Here is a 20,309-nt window from a genome sequence, read left to right on the forward strand (position 1 = left end):
GAATAAAAAAAGTTATGCCTCTCAGACAACGGGGAGGAAAAACCAGTGAACACTGAAAGGGTTGTTGGCATCCAGCAATCCAGCCAGCTTCAGAACAGCATTACAAGCTGTATAACAGAACACTTGTAAGTGCTGCACTCCCTGCCTAGGTAAACAAGGCAATGAGCAGTAAAGCATAGCCTTAAAAATCTTACTAAATTACTTAATCCTGGGATATGGGAAGTGGTCAAGATCGTCTCATCAGTTGGAAGAAATCGTCTTTGATGCTAATAGTTCCCGTTACCTAAATTCTTCTTTCAAGTGCCAGTTGTTAAATTCAAATACTTGGGTGTAATTGTGAACACCAAACCAGTGATCATCTATGTTTAATCTGGACCCCCTTTCGTCCCAGTTTAGAACAAGGATAAATACTTGAAACCGTCTCTCTTTGTCAATGATAGGGAGAACCAACTTAACTAAGATTGTCCTAATGCCACAACTGCTCGGTCCTCTCCAAAATGCCCGTGTGGGTGTTTTTTGGAACAAAGCATTTCCAGGAATAGGAGCATAGCGAGGTATGTGGTGCAAGTGGTTACCTAGTTATGGAAGGGACGAGGAGAAACTCACCTGGGGCCCTTACAGACTTAAAGGTTTGTCACCCAATATGTTGGCCATGGATGGACAAAACCAAGCAGTCGCCTAATATCAGGTGTTTATAAACTGTTGTTGTCTCCACATTTAAGTTATTTTGCTATGGTGACAAAGAAAGTGAAAAGGGGACATGGGTCTCCTGTCTGAAATACCGGTATTGACCTCCAAACTATCTGTGTTTGAAGCACAAAGGTTGTCTCATTCACAAAGATGACAAAACTCCAAACCTAAGCCTCTAATTCACACGCCTGTATTTAAACACATATGTGAAAAAAATTGTACCAGTGTCATTCGTGTGTCAGCCATGTGTCCAGTTTTTACCATCAGTGTTTTTCACAAGTGGAAAAAAATAAATAAATGACAAAGCTAAATGTAAAAAACTGCAGTAGCGCTGCTGCTATAGTAAGATCAGATAGGGAAAGAGCCGCAATCTCAAAGCACCGTATGCCCTGGTGCAAATAATAATGAAATTATAAAAATAAATTATAAAGATATATCTTCATTTGGACTACCATTTTCTCTAAGACAGGTAGGAATCACTCTCTTGGTATTTTATGAGTGGTTTGCAGCGCATCTCTTTTCTTTTTATCTTTTTATAAATTGACAAAGCTTCTCTTATACTTTGTAATGTTAAATACATACAGCACACAGATGGCACGTATGTATGTGTTTTTTATGGACCAATAGACCTATATTGGCCCTTTTTATCTGTGCTGCTGGAAAAAAACAGAAATGTGAATAGCACCATCGATTATAACGGGTACATGTTGTATCCTTGAAAAAAAAACAGGATTTTTGGTTACTCACCGTAAAATCTGTTTCTAGTAGCCTTCATTGGGGAAACAGGAAACCATGGGTGTATGCTGCTACCACTAGGAAGCTGACACTAATGCACAAAAAAAAGCTCCTCCCCAGCAGTGTACATCCCACCGACTGGCATTAATTTAAACAGTTAGTGTACAAGCAGTAGGAGAAGCAACATTAAACAGAGAAAAATACCAAAAATCAAATTGTAACATAACAATAACAGTTAGTAAAGCTGTCAAAATGGGAGGGTTCTGTGTCCCCCAATGAAGGCTCTGAGAAACAGATTTTACGGTGAGTAACCAAAAATCCTGTTTTCTCTATTGCTTCATTGGGGGACACAGGAAATCATGGTACATCCCAAAGCAGTCTCTGGGAGTGAAACAGCTGTAAAAAACTCCATTCAGGTTGGAGAACTAACCACTGCCACCTGCAGGATTCTCCTACTTAGGCTGGCACCTGCCGAAGCGTAGGTATGAACCCTGTAAAACTTGTCGAACGTCTGGATAGAGGACCAGGTTACACAAAGCTGTGAGGAGGATGCCGTATGTCGAACCGCCCAGGAGGCGCCCACCACTCTGGTAGAGTGGGCCTTAATCCCGGGGGGAGGAATCCTGTTCTTACTCCGGTATGCCTCCAGAATTGCCGTCCCAATCCAGCGAGCAATTGTAGCCTTGGAAGCCGGAAGACCTCTCCGCGCTCCCTCAGGGATAACAAAGAGGGGATCCGTCTTCGTGAAGGGGGCGGTCCTAGCCAGGTAAACCCGAACTGCTCTGACAAGGTCCAACCTTTTCAGAGAACGTTCCAGAGGGTGAGACAGAGTCGGACAAAAGGAAGGAACTACGATGTCCTCATTGAGGTGAAAGGCGGAGACCACCTTGGGAAGAAAAGAAGGCACCTGTCTCAAGACTACCTTGTCCTGGTGGAGAATCAGAAAAGGAGGAAATCAACAGGAGAGAGCTACCAGCTCCGACACGCGCCAGATGGTAGTAATCGCCACAAGAAAAAAAACTTTCCACGACAGAAGGGACTGAGACACTTCTTGCAGAGGCTCAAAGGGGGGACCTCTAAGAGCCTCCAGGACCAGGTTGAGATCCCAGGGATCAACTGGCGTTTGGTTTTTAGCGATAGCGTGAGCCACTCCCTGAAGAAAGGTTTTAACCTGAGCGCAAGAAGCCAAATTTTTCTGAAAAAGAATAGAAAGCGCGGAGACTTGGCCCTTCAGAGAACTGAGAGCAAGTTCCGCATCAAGCCTGGCTTGAAGAAAGACCTAAATCGACGGAAGGTAGAATCTCATTGGCACAGTGTGGGTACTGTCACACCGACGGAAAAAAGCCTTCCAGGTCTGGTAGTATCCTCGGGAAGATGAAGATTTCCGAGCCCGGATCACAGTCTGAATCACTGGTTCTGAAAAATCAGACACTCTCAGTACCGTGGTTTCAACAGCCTTGCCATTAAATTGCGCGACTGAGAATTCCGGTGGAAGATGGGGCCCTGAGAAAGCAGGTCTGGCCTGTCTGGGACCTTCCAAGGGGCGTTTGCAAGAGGATTGACAACCTCTGCAATCCAGGGCCTCCTGGGCCAATCCGGGGCGATCAGGATGACCGGCACCCCCTCTGCTTTGATCTTCTTCAGCAGCTGGGGAAGAAGAGGAAGGGGTGGGAACAGATAAGGTAGTGAGACCACCGTCGACGCCCACCGCGAGAGGGTCACGGGGTCTGGAGATGAACTGCGTCACCTTTCTGTTCAACCGGGACGCCATGAGAGCCACATCCGGAGTGCCCCACCTCAGACAAATCTGAATGAAGACATCCTGATATAGGGACCATTCCCCTGCCGCGAGACCCTCGCGACTGAGAAAGTCGACGACCCAGTTCTCTACTCCGGGGATATGCACTGCGGATATTGCTGGAATCCTGCTCTCTGCTCAGAGAAGGATTTTGGAGACTTCGGCTAAAAAAAAGGGACTCCGGGTCCCTCCCTGGTGGTTGACGTATGCCACCGCCATGGCATTGTCTGTCTGGGTTCGGACTGGTAAGCCCCTGAGAAGGGTCTGCCAGTGTCGAAGGGACAGGATGGCCTTGATCTCTAGGATGTTGATTGGCAGAGAGGACTCCTTCTGAGACCAACGACCCTGGACCGCAAGGTTGCGGAAAACCGCTCCCCAGCCAAGGAGGCTGGCGTCCATTGTCAGCACCTGCCAGTGATTCGGAAGAAAGTATCGGCCCTGGCGAGTGAGAGGAAGACAACCACCAGGTCACTGACCCGGTGTGGGATCCGAACTGGATGGTCCAGAGACAGGACGCATCTGTTCCACTGGGATAGGATGGTTTGTTGAAGCGGCCTGGTGTGAATTTGCGCGAAGGGAATCGCCGCTGCCACCACCATCATTCCCAGGACAGCCATAGCCGAGCGGAGGGATGAGGGAGAATAAAAAAAAATGTTTCTCTTTTCCATTCTGTCAGTCTGTTAAAATCGGACCACAGTTGGATTACAAACAAGTGCCGTCCAATTTTTTTTACAGACCCAAAGGCTGTGTGCCCACGTAGCGTTTTACAAGCGTTTATGCTGCGGAATTTACACAGCATAAACGCTTGGGAAACGCTTGGTAATCCGCCCTCCCATGGTCCCCAATGACAAGCCGCACTTTCAATGCCCATGTTTGGATTTTTCCGCAGCGTTTATGCTGCACTCAAAAATCCGCAGCATGTCCATTAATTTTGCGGACACGCAGCGTAATCGCCGCCATTGACTTGCATTGAAATGCGTAATATCCGTGTCAGTACATTTGTACACACGGATATTATGCGTTTCTATGTGCGGATGGTACCCAAGTCTGGAGGAGAGGAGACCCTCATCCAGACCTGGGTACCATAGAAACTGTAAAAAAAAGAATTTAAAATAAAAAATAAAGTTTATACTCACCTTCCGATGTCTTCCCGGTGTTTTGTCTGCTCCGTCCAGTGTCTTGCAATGTTCGCGTAGATGTGAAGGACCTGCCATGACATCACTGAGTCATGTGACCCATCACATGGCTCAATGACGTCACCGCAGGTCCTTCACACAACCGCAAGCAGTGCAAGACACTGGACGGAGCAGACAAAACACCGGGAAGACATCGGAAGGTGAGTATAAACTTTATTTTTTTTATTTTTCACCATTCTTATTCTTTTTTTTAACTAACTTGGTCACACTACTATAAATCCATGCCGGTTGCATGGATTTATATAGTGTGAACAAGTTGTCAAGCACTTTTCCAAGTGATGCTAAAATCGCTTGGAAAAGCGCTTGATAACCCGCATGCAGAAATGCATGCAAAGACGCTTCACAAACGCTTCTACCTGGCGGGAAAACCACATGTAAAAAACGCATGCGTTTTTCCTGCCAAGGAGAAGCGTAAAAAATATGCAGCATTTCTGCATCGTGGGCACATAGCCTAAGACTTCAGTGGCCAAGTGTTCTCCGATCGAAGGCAAATTGTGCATGCTGCCTCATTGAATAACATTGGTCCAAGTAAGATGCTTCATCTGCACGAGCACTTAGACTATTGGCCGAATGATGGTTCGGCTGAACGTTCTGCCAGCAGCCGTCTCTCCAATACACAGAAGCGCTTGCTCTTCCGCTCTATAAGAGAGATGCTGCCAGACTTCTCTGGCGGCTTATCTCGGGGAGAACAAAAGGATCAGCAGTACAAAATCAGACATGTTGGATACTTAACTTCCCTGACAATCATTTGTCAGGGGGGCCCCATACACATTTTGTTGTCTAAAGCCATTGACAGATTTGGCCGATGTTACTCTGATGTATATGGGGGCTCTAGTCTGTAAAGTAGCTGTCAGAACAGATTTTCTATGCCCTAAATATAGGGATGATGATACACACCTCATACACATGATGTAGGATTGTGTAAACATAAGGGCTTATTGGAATGGAGCTCTAGATTTGATCAACCAAGTGTAAAACATCCAGCTGCAAAAGATTTGCATGTTAGGGAGGGAGTTAACCCCTTAGCGACTTATGACGTACTATGTCCATCATAAATCGTTTCCCTGCCTTTGGTGTGGGTTCACACCCCAAGCGCCCATTTTTTCGGGCAGATGATGGCTGCAGTATTCAGCCATCATCTGCCTCTAATAGCCGTGGGTGGAGCAACGCTCCGTCCGTGACTGTTCACATGTTAAATGCCTCTGTCAGTTTGTGATAGTGGCATTAACAGCGTGTCGGCAGGGGGGCGTGCTATTCTATTCTCTTATGGTGCTCCCACAACATGGTCTCGGGACGCCGATGTGTTGCCAGGACAGTCAGGGATCTGCTGAAGACCCCTTTGTCTGTCCACACTGTACTCTGTACTCCCATGAAAGCGATCCCGTGGCTGGCATTCATAGGAGACTGTGATTTCTGCTACATACAGCAAAGCTGTGGCATTGCAGTTTATAGCATAAGCGATCAGACGATCAGAGGTTCAAGTCTCCTAATTGGACTAACAAATACTGTGAAAAGTAAAAAAAATGTTTTAAAAAATATGAAAAAAAAATATTAAAGTTCAAGTCACACTCCTTTTCCCCCATTAAAAATTTAGGAATTAAGTACACATATTTGGCATCGCTGTGTTCGTAAAAGTCCGATCTATTAAAATATAAATTAATTCAATAATAGAAACACGTGACCACTTCTGTATTTATCACCCACTCCTGGTTTGGGCTTACAAATATGGATGTAAAATAATGGATGTGGCTTTAGGCTGTGTGCCCACGTAGCATTTTTCAAGCGTATATGCTGCGGAATTTCCGCAGAGTAAACGCTTGAAAAACGCATGTATATCCGCACCCCATGTTCCCCAATGGGATTCCGCAAGTTCTATGCACATGCTGCGGATTTTTCCGCAGCGTTTATGCCGCATTCAAAAATCCGCAGCATGTCATTTAATTTTGCGTTTCCGCAAGCGGAATTGCCTTTGTCCAATGCATAAAAAACGCAAGGCAATTCCGCATGTGGAAAACGCGTGATAAACGCGCGAAAAATGCGCGATAAACGCGTGCGGAATTCCGCATGCGTTTTTCCGGGAGAGGACTTGCATTTATGCAGCAGAAATTTTCTGCTTCATAAATGCAACGTGGGCACATAGCCTTATACACATTTTTAGTTTTATGTGCTGTAATGCTGTGTTTCCTAAACCCATAACTATCACCCCAATATCTAGATTTAAGGAAGAGCCTGTAAATAAAATTAAGTGCAAATACGACCATTCTAATTCTAATCTGATCAGTATGCAGCTGGCCATTGTCTTTACTTCTTGTGGGGGTTGTGCAGGATGAGAAACCATGGCTGATTGCTTCTAAAAACAGCGCCACACCTTTCTAAGGTTTTATATTGTATAACAGCTCAGCGACATTAATGTGTATAGAACTGAGCTGCAATACAATGTAAATCCTGTTGCCATTTGCGAAGCTGGTTCAGAAAGAAAGCCATGTTTTTGTAATCCTGTTCAGACCCTTTAATATTACTGCAATTATTTTGGATACATTGCATATTTTCCTTTTATTTTGCAATACTGCACTATATTAATTCCTTATTTCTACAGATGCATAATATGAAGGAAAATATGAAGGCCGTTCAGGATCGACTTCTGAAAGAAATGGTAAATGTCTGAATATGTCTCTCCTCCATAGCACTATACACCTTAGGGTTCGCTCACACGAGCGTATAACACGGCCGAGTGCTATTTGATGCTTTATCAGATAGCACTCGGCCCAGTGTTATACTATGGGGCAGTGTCGTTCTGCGATTATTTCTCATGCCGATTCAGCATAAGAAAACAATTGCAGCATGCTGTGAGTGGATCCGATAATCGGATCTCAGCACCTATACAAGTCTATGGGTATGTGTGAAACATCGGACTGCACTCGAATGTCATCCGAGTACAGTCCGACATACGCGCACAAAGACAATGGATAAGATGGAGAAATTATGTTCTCCATCTTCTCCGCACCTGTGATGCGATTCTCTCTTGTGAGAGAATCGGAGCACATGCCGATGACACTCAGATCAAACTGTGACAGAGTTTGAGCCGAGTGTCATTAGAATAAGAGAATCTACGCCAGTGTGAGCGAGCCCTTATTCAAAGGAAATGTTCTTGCTATGTATACCCCTTTCACATGTAAAGTGCATGGAATAAATGTCAGTAGAATAATAAATAATAATTAATTATGTAAACCACCCACATCAGTTTTCCTGTTTTAACCAATTCAGAAAATCGTGTGTGTCATATACATACAACACCCTTAGGGGGCACCAGATAGCTTTTATTGTTTTGTTCCTGGGAAGTCCATGTTGAAATGATACGTCTGTTTGAATTACATGTTATTATTCAGATGCCGATTTTTATTTTTTATATCTGTTTTACATCAGTGTGCTGGATCCAATTTTCATCCATTTTTTGGTCTGTGTCAAGTTTTACGATAAGTGTGGCATCTGTTTTTCGAGTATGCAAAAAAAAAAATGACTACCCATTAAGCAGTAAAAATGGACAGCACATGTTCTGTCTTTTTTTTTTATCACAGGTTCATTTAGTTGAATGGTGGAGTTTGATCCAAAAATGAAATAAAAAATGGATGTGGCAGTTTCTTTCTTTTTTTTTTTTTTGCCTTCTATCAGTCCAAAAAAGGGACACATGAACAGCTCCATAGATTATAATGGGTACATATTCTGTCCGTGGACAGAACACGTACGTGAATCACAGAGGTGTGAATTGGGCCTAGCAGAGCCAGTTGCCTGAACTCTGTTTGTCATTTGCTTTAACACAGATATTTTTGTAATAAGAACCATCAGTGTCATTATGTTCAAATACCCCAAGTAAATATTGTGCAGCTCAGCAGGAAATCTGTTACGTTAATCCTAAAACTAAAAATATCTAATTAGTTGAATGGAGTTACACATTAATCAGGAGATCATAGAGGAAGACGTCGTGCAGCTTGTTAGCGTGCACCACATAACAGTAAGATGACATAGGACCATCTGCAGTATCCAATAATGACGCCATCTGTTAGCGACTCCACATATGGTTAATTTTTCCAGAATGCTCGTCTCTGTTTGCAGCTCTATGGCTCATACAAATGACAGGCATACTGTGAGTTGTAGTTTTGCAGGTCAAATTGTTCGAAAAGTACAAAATTACCAGCCCTTCTCACTCCGGCTGAAAGTCTCAGTGTACTTGGTCTAGCCAGGCTTGGCATGTCACTCTCCACAAGGAGAAACTTTACCCCTTGGATCTAGATCAGACGCCTCTCACCCACCCAAACCAGATCTCACAGTTTGCACTGATGAGGGGCAGTACCCCGAAATACACTGCTTGCAAATTGAGATTCTGGTTTGGCTTTTATCCTAGGTGATGTGGCAAGGGTCGATATTGACTTTTAGGATTGTTACTTCCAATAGGTGGCACTAGAGTTCTAGTCCTCTTCCTCTCTGGAGAGGCAATTTGCATATTGGTTTAGCCTTGTTACATTACTATGATTTAATAACATGCTCTCTTTTCATTGCCTTTTTTTTTGTCTCCTTGTCCTTTTTCTTCAGCAAGAAGATGAGCTGCTCAGCGTCCGAAGAGGACTTCAGTCTCTGTTCATGTCCGGCCCTAGTCCATTATAGTTTGTTTCTATGTATCTGTTGTTGTTTAATGTAGAAGTTCTGCTATTAATTTACCTTGTTTTTTTAATTATATTATTGGTTCATATTGTTGCATACAATTTGCATGTGCTTTTTACTGACCCCATAAAGAGATTATTTTACTGTTTACTGAAAGGTACGTGTAAATTAAAGGTTTTCTTAAAGATTAGTGCATTGCTTATCTTCGAGTTTCTCTTGATAAGATATGGGCTTTTACTGCTTAATGAGAGGTAAAAGATTTAATCAGCTGATGATCTAGTGTTTTGCTCAGTTATCGAATGATGGTCGCCATGTTTACACAGGTGAATAATAGGAATGAGCCTCCTTATGACCATTCGCTTGTCGGTTTTTGGATTTCTAACCTGTGTTAAAGAGCCTTAACATGACTGCAGAATAAGACTATGCATTGTATTTCATGGAGACTATTTGCAAAGTTGCTTCATTTTAATGCAAAAATGCACATAACCTTGAACTATATGGTGAACTGAAGCCGAGTGATGAATTTAGTAGTCCTGTTTCCTGTTCCTACTCTATCAGCTCCAAGCACATAGCTGGTCATAATGAAGTGGTAAAGCCAATGATCTCCAATATTCTTACCAGATCCTTCAAATCTCCTATGGATGACGCTGATATTTTTCCAGCAGCTGTCAGATTTTGCTTTATATTTTTTTCATTATACTTATTGCACTTGAGGTTCATTTTAAGGCCACAGCCCCACTACCATTATTCGGTCAGTATTTTTTCTCAGGAGTGGGAGCCAAAACCAGGAGTGGATGATAAATGCAGAATTGGTGACTTGTTTCTATTATACATTTTCTCTGATTGTTCCTCACCTTGTTTTGGCTCCCACTTCTGAGAAAAAATACTGACCCAATACTGACCAAATGCTGATAGTGGGACCGTGCTCTAAGCCTGATCTCCACCTCTCCAAAGTTAGCAACCTCAACATTGACTATTTATCCTCAAATAACAGGTTTTATTTAAAATAGATGTCTAGAAGCAATAATTCCCTTTGATAGGAACATCACTTCTGTGTACTGCCCAGCGATGTACATTACACGTGACATCATATTTATTATGTGCTATATCTCGTCTATCATAACAGTATAAACTGAGACTCAGATCCACATTTTCAGCAACTCTTCTTTTTTTAATAAGATTAACTTAACCAGGAAAGTGTAACATCTTAAAAAAAGGGAAACGAAATAGAAAACATGAAAATATCTTGCCGAGGCATGAACTTTACAAAGAAAGTGTGATTAGGCTGACATGTCATTGTAATACTGAATGATGTGCTGGCCGCATGTCCATAATGATGTCGCCATGCACAGCGTTTCGCTGCAATATACAGCCTCATACAAGTTTCCTTCCAGTGTCTTTCAGCGACACCCACTTTGTTTTGCGTGTGTATCCTCGAGCTTGATTCTCTCCCCATAAGGGGCTGATCAGTCCCCAGATATGTGCAGTGAACTCATCGCCATTCCATCCTACGTTAGGAAGGGTAGCAGACAATCCCTCCATATCGCCCACAACCGCTCTCCGCGAAAATGGCTGAGCGCCAAGCGCCCAACTTCACAACTGAACGCCATTGCTCCTCGTGGAACATGTTCAGTGGTAACTGCAAAGTAAGACCATACTTCCAGCACGAAAGCGTTTACGGTCTGTGATACCTGGAGAAGAAAAACGTACACTTATATCTCAAGCAAAGTACTTCTATTATATACATCATATATTTATATATATATATATATATACGCACACATTGCACAACATTCCTATTTCATGTAGGTAATATCAAAAATGTATCTGTACTGTAGCTGGCAGCTGATGAATTGCTATGTTTTTCGGTTGACAGATGACATTATTGTTTATTGAACAGCATTTATTTGTAAGCCAAAATTTACAGAGATACAATTTCCTTGCAACCTTTCACATATAGAGCTAACAAGAATGCAATTAAATGGCCCCTGCCACATCATTTAAACCAGGGTTCCCCAACTCCAGTCCTCAAGGCCCACCAACAGGTCATGTTTTCAGGATTTCCTTAGTATTGCACAGGTGATAATTCCATCATCAGCACAGGCAATAGTTACATCACCTGTGCAATACTAAGGAAATCCTGAAAACATGACCTGTTGGTGGGCCTTGAGGACTGGAGTTGGGGAACCCTGATTTAAACGACAGCTCGTCCTAATGATATTTGTGTACACATGACATGAACCTCTGTGTATGGCCACATTCACATGTTCAGTATTTTACCTCAGTAGTTTATATCAGTATTTGTAAGCCAAAACCAGGAGTGGGAGATAAATACAGAAGTGGTGACGTGTTTCTATTATACTTTTCCTCTGATTGTTCCACTCCTGGTTTTGGCTTACAAATACTGACCAAATACTGAACGTGGGAACATGACTGTTAGGCTGTATGCCCACGATGCGTTTTGGTGCGTATTTGCAGCGCGTAAACGCACGAGAAACAAATTGCATACCTTATCCCATGACTTCCTATGACATTCTGCAAGTTCTGTGCACATGGTCCGTATTTTTTCTGCGCAGATTTTACTCGCAGAAAAAATACTGACATGACCAATTCTTGTGCGTTTCTGCATGCGTATTTGCCTATACAATGCATTGGAAAAACGCATGCAAATACGCGTCAAAAAGCATGAACCACATGCGTTTTTCTGCCAAGGACATGCAGAAATACTCAGGAAAATTTCTGCTTCATTTCTGCATCGTGGGCACTAAGCCTTAAAGCACACAGGTTATCTCCTTCACAGAGCTTACAAAACTCCAAACTTAAGGCCCCCATACACCTAAGGCCTCATTCACATGACCAAGATAGTCCTATATTTTGCAATGTTAAATACGTACAGTCCACGGATGCAATCCGTGTGCTGTACGTATTTTTCACAGACCCATAGATTTGTATTGGTCCTTTTCATCTGTGAAGCTGGAAAAAAACGGACATGTCTGTGTGTTTTGCAAGGACACACGGTCCGTTAAAAAACACAGACATGTGCATAGCACCATAGACTATAATGGGTACGTGTTGTATCCGTTCAGTATTGGGTCAGTTTTTTCCATCAGTATTTGTAAGCGAAATCCAGGAGTGGGTGATAAATACAGAAGTGGTGACGTGTTTCTATTATACTTTTCCTCTGATTGTTCCTCACCTGGTTTTGGCTTACACATACTAATGTAAAACACTGATCAAATACTGAACGTGTGAACGTGAACTTATTGTAGATTCTTCCAGTGCTGCTAATTTTTTTTGCCATTTTAACTACCAGTATAGATAGACCTGTAGCAGTAATATGCTGTCCTCATGTAGGGCGGCATATTAAGCTGACAGATCCAGTTTAAATATGTTTAATTTGTGTCCCCTTGTCACAGTGGATGTCGCTATATTGAAGTCCAGAGTCCTAAAAATGTCAACTCCATCATATACAGTTATTTCCAGCTCCACCCTTGTACTATTGTATGTTTTGCACACGTACCTGGTCAAGTGTTTGCTTGAGGCATGTACTTCCATCTCATTGCTTTTATACTCATTAAGTTCTTTACGAATGGCAGCCTGCAAAAACAACATAGAAATGCTGGTAAATGAATTATAAATAAGGTTTACAGATGGCAGCACCATGCACACATCCTATTCCTAAGCTTTGCTGAATGCTCTATACAAGAATCCTCTAAAGCTGTTGACTATATATATTACACTATATATCATTGAGGACATAGAGTTGCATATTATTGCAATTAGCTCACCATCATTTCTAATACTTCTTCCACAAGTGCTGCTCTTAGACATAGTATACCCAAATAGTATTATGGTGTTAGTACCTTGTCTGCTGCTGATAATCTCGTCCAGGGCTTGTCTGCTCGTCTATCATAATCCTGAGCTTTCGCCACCTCCACGTAATCACTAAATCGTATCAGAATTTTTCTCTCCCTCAGTTCATCGACCGTTGGACGTTGATTGAGCTATAAGAAAAAAATAAAAAGATAAAGATTGCATATTATTAATGTGACTCATGGGGTGTCTACATTAAAACCAAACACTAGGATTTCCTAGGTAAAGTGAATGTAAAAAATAACTGAAAAGGGTTTTTTGTCACGCATTTTCAAGGGTAAAAATACGCTACAGTTTACAGTACCAGCAAAATAAATGAGATTTCTGAAATCGCATGCTTATATTTTCCTTGAGGATTTTAACTGTAAATGTGTTTTTTTTCTTTTTCCTTTATTTTCAAATCTTGTCAATTCTTTCAGCATTTTTGCATCATTTTTCACCCATTGAAATGAATAGGAAAAAACGCACTTCAAAAAGGATGTATTGAACTCGTGTTTTTATTACCCTAACATTGCCTTTAAGGTGTGTGGTAAATCTTAGGGCTGATTCGGATGTCCATGATAATCAGTCTGATGTCAGATTGCAATGCACGGGCTGGCCGCACATCTCCTGACCCGAGCGTGATAGCTTCATATATTTCTAAGAGGCTGTCACGTTGGGGTCTAAGGATGTGCGGCCAGCCCGTGCACTGCAATCTGACATCGGACCGATTATCAAGGACGTTTGAAACGGCCCTTAATCTGATGACAAGTGGTTTGGCGGCATAAAATGAAAGTGCATCCATGTTCCTAGGAATTACATGGTACTATATGAGGATATACATATGTATGTATACAGCGACTGACATTCTAGTGTAGCACTGTAGCAGTATTATGTCCAATGTAATTCTCCACTAATCAGGTCTCACAGTAAACACAATCAAGTAAAACTGTGGTTGGCACTCTTTTCCCAAATTGGGTGTTCCACTGCATCATTAGAAATGAATTGCTAACAGGTAGCCTACTGTTCTTGGCTGCATGGTTTCTGCAAAACAATAAAGCTATTTATTAGCAATTAATTTGTAATTATGCAGCGGAAAGTCGCTATGACTTTTAGGAAGATGCATATCAGCAGACGCATGTCTTGTGAATGTGTATCCAAGAGCCCCTTATAAAAGCCTGACAATATAGATGCTAGAGTACACTGTCTATATATACTGTAGCATCATAGTAGGGGAGCACCCACCTTTCTGGTTAACCTTTGTTTGATTTCTCTTCTTTCCTCTTGTTCTATCTGGTCATTTCTTTCTGTGAAGAGAAGGAGATAATAATGATAAGTTCTCTCACTGAAACTTGAACCAAAATATACCTGAAACATAGGAAACTGATGACTGGCAGGAACAGGCAAGTACGGTGCGCATTTATTACCAAAGCTCAGGGCTAGGGGAGAATTTATATTTTACTATATAACATGGAGCCTTTATTGACATGACTTATGGAGCCAAAATTGAGCCCATATAGAATTGAACTGTACCCTGGTATACCTCAAATTTCAATTGGTAGCATATAAACCCCGGATTGATCACTTTGTTTTTTACTGTAATTAGATCCATCCCTAATGACCGGGAAATTCTGTGACCAAGATAATTTTGTACCTCAGCTGTACAGAAATGCCTCATGGTGGTCTATGGCTCTGTTCATGTTGAGTTTTTTGAGGCATCCAAAAACCACAAGTTTCTCAATTGGAAACCTCTTCAAGAAATGCTCCGTTATTGGGAGTTTTTGGAAGATTTTTTTCTTTCTATGAAGCAGTTTTGGAATAGTTTTTGTTTTTTGATTGGACAGTGACTAGTTTGGAACAGATTGTATCAGGATTTGCTTAAAAAGAAAAAGCAAGCGACATGTACTTTTTTTTTTACATGAGGCATTTTTTCAAAACCTCTATAGAGACAAAAAAGCTCAAAAACTCATATGAACAGCAAAGTGGATTTCTAATAGAAATGAATAGGGAGAGTTCTCCAAACATTTTTTAACCATTTTTTATGAAGATTTTGAGGTGGATCTGTTGCAAGATTCTCTAAAAACCCAGTGCGAACATATCATAATCCTTAGGGCTCTTTCACATGTCAGTATCTCCGGTACGAGTGGTGACAGTTTCCACACGTACCGGAGACACTGACACACGCAGACTCATTCAAATCTATGGGTCTGCGCACATGTCAGTGTGTTTCCACGGACCGTGTGCTCCACATGCTGACATGTCTGTTTTTTTTTTGCAGCTACACAGACCGCAAAAGTGCCTCACGCTGAACACACGAATGACATCAGTCATGTCATCAGTGTGACACGGACTAGCAGTTTCCAAGAGCCCTGTGCTGAACACTGCCCTCATCATGGTTCCTGCTGTCTGCTCCCGCAGTGTCCCCACCTGCAAAAATAAGAAATAATCAAATCCATATACTCACCTCTCCTAGGTGTCCCCCGCTGTAATCCATGCGACCGCTGCTGTCAAGGAGCCGGGGAGAATGAGCGGCTCCGGAGCAGCGCTCAGTGAGTGACAGGACACGGCTCCTGAGCTGCAGCTCATTCTCCCTGCCTTCTCTGCAGCAGCGGTCGCATGGATTACAGTGGGGGATACCTAGGAGACGTGAGTACATGGATTTTATTATTTTATTCTTATTTTTAAAGGTGGGGACACTGCCGGAGCATACTACAACGCTTATCATTATCCCTGCTGGTGCTGATCACAGCGCCGGCAGAGAACCATGATGAGGGCAGCGGTCAGCACCTGGCGCTTGGGAACAGCGCTAACTGTACCGCTGATTCCCAGGTGCTGGTTCGTGTGATCCTGATGCGGCACACGGTTGCCCCACGTGTGACACACGGATATCTCCGGTATCGTTTTTTCCGGTACCGGAGATATGCGGACTTGTGAAACCGGCCTTAGTTAGGGACAAGACAAAATTCTCCTGCTTAGGTATGCTTTGGTTATTTGGGGGGGGCGGTTATTATCTACACCAAAAGAAAATACAGCAAAAATAAATCTGCAATTAGTGTATATGAAATGAGCACAGACCCCCCACTAAAGTGTAAAGCCAGTAAAATGCAAAGTGTCATTAACTCCTAATGACTACGAAGCAAATACACCAGCAATACCCCCATGCTAGAAACAGAAGGCGATGCTCACACTTCTCTTTGCTACACGATATGTATTAATACATAGTTGTATGTGCATTATATAGTACAGGGACGGCCTTGGCCAAAACTAATAATGCCTGGCCTTTTTGTGAACCCAGGCGGTGGGGTGGTGATGTTGCTTTTGTAGCAAAGACTTTTCCTGGGAGACAGGGCTTCCTCCTGTAGCAACATTAGCCTCCACACCGCCTCTGCTCTATTGCTATACATAGCTCTTGCTGCAGTGCTGGTGGGTGGAATACATTATCTGCCGTAGGATTGTAGTAAACGAGACTGCTATTTATAGAGCTGTCAGCTAAATAAAGATCCAGGTCAGTGTTACGAGGGCTGCATCAAAAAAAATCCAGGGATGCCATATTTAGGAATTGAGCAAGGGGAAACCCCTGGAAGCATAGTATAAAACCTCTCAAATACCCGGCAGCCTTCTTATGAAAAAACCTGTGTCGTGCAGGTGGGATAAGCACTATCTATAGGGGAATTTTGTACTGAGATATTATACTCTGTATAGTATCTCTATTGTCCTTTATGTACATTATTTTCATCTGATTGCAATGCTTTATGGTGTGTAAGGGAAGGGTGCAGTTTTATTGCAGTAAAGACAAACATCTTGCCATATGGATACTATATGCATTGTGATCAGCTCTATATCTGTATTATTCTACATCTATTCTGCTTTTTCATGCAGGCGTGTTATTAACCACGAATCCGCTATGTGGGAAATTGCTGGCGTCCTTGACACTACTGGTACCTGTGCGAGAAGCGCTCTTTGTGTTATGAAGGCTCACTCCAGGAACAGACTGAACATCGCATGAACACAACTAATTGATATAAAGGCAAGGACATGCAGATCACAATGAAGGCTTTTGTGGGGGTTGATATATGGAGCAAAACATTTGCAAACATCAGAGGGGTCGCCCTCCTAACTTAGCATCATTCTTTCTATGCAAAATAATAAGGAATGTAGTGGAATAAAGCCACACCAGGAGGTGCCCCTTTTTCACTTTTGCTCACTGCATATCCCCAAATATGCAAGTGGTTTAGCCAGTCTATATTATATTCTGCTACTGAAGGGGTTAATATTAGTCACAAGATGTGAATTACAAGCTGCTTGATATAGATGCAAGCTTACCCTGTCCAGAACCAGGGAAGGATTACAGCAGGGAGGAGACAGCATGACCTAATGACTACTGTCTGGTCATCTTCTCCATGGAACTTGTGTTTACTATGGATGGATTTTATATCCATGCCTTCAGGAATAGTGTTATGTTTCTAAAGTGGAAAGGCCAGATCCCTGGGTGACAGTGCAGCTCACAGGTGGCCATTCACCAGAGAGCAGACGATTTTTTTTTTCTATAGGAAGGTCCAGGATTTAGCTGGAAGCTATGTTACTTCCCAGCCAGATACATAGCTCAACTATGTGAATAACTAGAGGCTTTAATTTCAGTTCAGAGGTCATAGAGAAAGCTCTCACAACATAGCCTCCTCCTAACAGGTGGAGAAACAGAGGGATACTTAGATGAGAGCAGAGGAATTCAGGAGTCATTCCTGAGCTCTGGTACTGATGTATTTACATATAAGGGATGGCGATAAGGCAGATAATCACATTGGCCTCTCTGTACTGGAATATTAAAAAATCTTTTGGTGTTAAATGATGGGTGTAATACTAGGCCATAGAGAAAAATGCCATCCGTCTCATCATACAGAATTTAGCTGGTTTACAACAGGAGGAGTGAAAAGTAAGAAATCAGAAATTAGTATTAGCTGTATACAAGATGGCAGAATAGGGTCAGTGACATCATAGAGAAATCTACTGATATTATGCACAGCGAGCTATATTTGGATGCTTCCTAACCCATATACATTACTGCATATACCTCACGGGATGCTTATATCATGACCACAGCCAGTGTCGGACTGGGGTGCCAATTGTCCACCAGTAACATTGATGCTGGGGGCACACTGTTCAGCTGCATGCAAATATTACATTACTCATTCACAAATGTACCTTTGCTTCTATATAATTATACACTGGGCAGTTTGTTAAATGATGAGACGCTGCTTTCTGTACATAGCAAATCAAATGTATTGTGCCAATTATTGCTCATATAGGGTAACAAGGGCACACTCCTGCTCAGGGGCCCACCTGGGAATTTACCTGTTCTCCTGTGGGCCAGTCTGAGCCTGAAAGCTCTCCCTCAAGCACCCCAGGCCTTGAGGACCCTTTGTTGGTAATAAGCTCAATATAAAATATATACGCAGTATAGGAACAATTTCTAGCATATACTAACAAGTGACATAGAAATATAATTCTGTACTTACGCTTCAGTATATTCCTTCTCTCCAGTTCTTCTACAGCTGGTCTTTGGCTCAGTCGCCTGCGGAAAAACACCATAATCACGTTTTGAACCATGCTGGTAGATGTAGAGGTCTTAGTTAGACACAAGAAAGCTGTAGTAATTGTGCCGTGCAGAAAGATCCAGTGATGGAGCTGGGAACAGACAGTGATATTCGGCTACAGGTGACAGGAGCAGCGAATCTCTCTCGGAGTCCCCCTGTAGTGAAGCTGCTGCTTAGCACTGTGTGGTGTTCCCTGCACCGACACACTGGCTGTCTTCTATACTGCTCCATGCTCACTCCCACCCGCACCGCCTGGCCAATCCACAGTCTCTTCACATAATTAATGAGGCTTCCCCCTACTATTCCCCCCCCTCCCATCTCTGTACTGTACATCCACAATCTCACAGAACTAAGCACAAAGTGTCTTCTCACATCGGTTCCAAGTGTTGTGACTCTCCAGTTTACGGAGATACTTGTCCCGTTTACTAAAAAGCTCATGAATATTTCATCCATTAGACACTAATGTTTCTTAAATGCTAGAACAACGCAAAATCTAAATTATTGTGACAAGTGTAGGATGGTGAGATTATGGCTGTTGGCTCCTTGCTCTGAGTAGTTGCTCTACTGGGTGAAACATAAATCTATACAGATGCTTTTGTGCCAGGGAAACAAAGTGCTCAATGACCACATGACAAGGACAGCTAAAGTAAAACAGCTCTCCATATCTCAGCCTCCTGCACTTAGAGTTATACTGTGGGATTAAGATATTAGAGATTTCCAAAATCACACCTATATTTTGAGGTTTTGAGAAACAAAGATATATTCTTATGTGGCAGATTTGTGGCTCTAATTAGTCTGTCCGATATCTGTTCTATACATTTACATGGATTTCTGCAAGGACCATTCAGATTAAATTAACAGATTAAACTATTATATATAGTGGCGCTGGTAGGTCGGCCGGTTAGACCTGCTGCGAATAAGACAATTACCACAGAGTTGTCAATGTAGGAAAGGTAAAACAAAGAAAATTAATTTGCGCTGGTCTGCTTGACCAAGAATGACGTAAGGTTTATTTTCACCAAGCCTTACGTCATTCTTGGTCAACCAGACCAGCGCAAATTAATTTTCTTTGTTTTAAATTAAAAGATTATTGACAAAATATTAAGTTATCACCTAGGGATAGGGGATAAATTTACTGAGAGTCCAACCACTGGGACCCTATGCAATCCTGAAATCAGGGTGGTGGAATCCAGGACTTACCCACCCACCCCTTGTCCCGAGAGACACCCCGCAAAACAACAATATACATTTATGTGTTGATTTGGATACCCAATAGTCAATACAGATTGGGAAAGCTTTATGGCAATACCATAGACAATGAATGAAGTGGAAGTCAAGCATGTGCTTTTTCACCCCATTCGAGACGCCAGTTACCAGGTTTCAGAGCTGTGATCCCTGTGGATAAGGGATGATTTGATATTTTGAGAATTACCCATTAATGCAACAAACCTGTTATTAGTGAATCTAGCCTAAGGCTGGTCATGCTGTCAGATGAACTTGGTGGGAACAGTCTACCATCTAAGGCAGGAGTCACACTAGCGTATAAAAAAAATCGGTCCGATGTTGATCCAGAAAAGAAGTACGAGTGTCATGCGAGTACAATGCGATTTTTCTCAACTAGCATCTGTAATATATCCGTATGACATGCTTATGCAATGCTTTAACATCAGCTTTTACATACTGTAATTCTCAGTCATTTAAAGCTAGTTTACAAACTAATAAAGCAATCTTATATATGGATAGATAGAATAAATAGGTTTGATGTCTTGTAGATATTTAATGTCACAAGCC

The 20,309-nt window shown here is 42.3% G+C and overlaps 1 protein-coding gene across 2 annotated transcripts in view; it reads right to left on the reverse strand.

The window, feature by feature from the left end:
• Window positions 1-10,259: 10,259 nt before the first annotated feature.
• The window catches only part of PHACTR3 (phosphatase and actin regulator 3), a 193,438-nt gene continuing 183,388 nt past the window's right edge, over window positions 10,260-20,309 (reverse strand). For both annotated transcript variants that reach the window (XM_073681049.1, XM_073681050.1), the window contains exons 9-13: window positions 18,441-18,496; window positions 14,173-14,234; window positions 12,939-13,079; window positions 12,596-12,672; window positions 10,260-10,766 (exon numbers count right to left, since the gene is read on the reverse strand). In XM_073681049.1, the coding sequence (XP_073537150.1) occupies window positions 10,751-10,766; window positions 12,596-12,672; window positions 12,939-13,079; window positions 14,173-14,234; window positions 18,441-18,496 (352 nt within the window). In that variant the 3' untranslated portion in view covers window positions 10,260-10,750. The remainder of the gene's footprint in view (window positions 10,767-12,595; window positions 12,673-12,938; window positions 13,080-14,172; window positions 14,235-18,440; window positions 18,497-20,309) is intronic.

The sequence above is a fragment of the Phyllobates terribilis genome, unplaced genomic scaffold (assembly GCF_046119375.1).
Source record: "Phyllobates terribilis strain yellow unplaced genomic scaffold, ASM4611937v1 Scaffold_5__5_contigs__length_657084704, whole genome shotgun sequence".
NCBI classification, from domain to species: Eukaryota; Metazoa; Chordata; class Amphibia; order Anura; family Dendrobatidae; genus Phyllobates; species Phyllobates terribilis.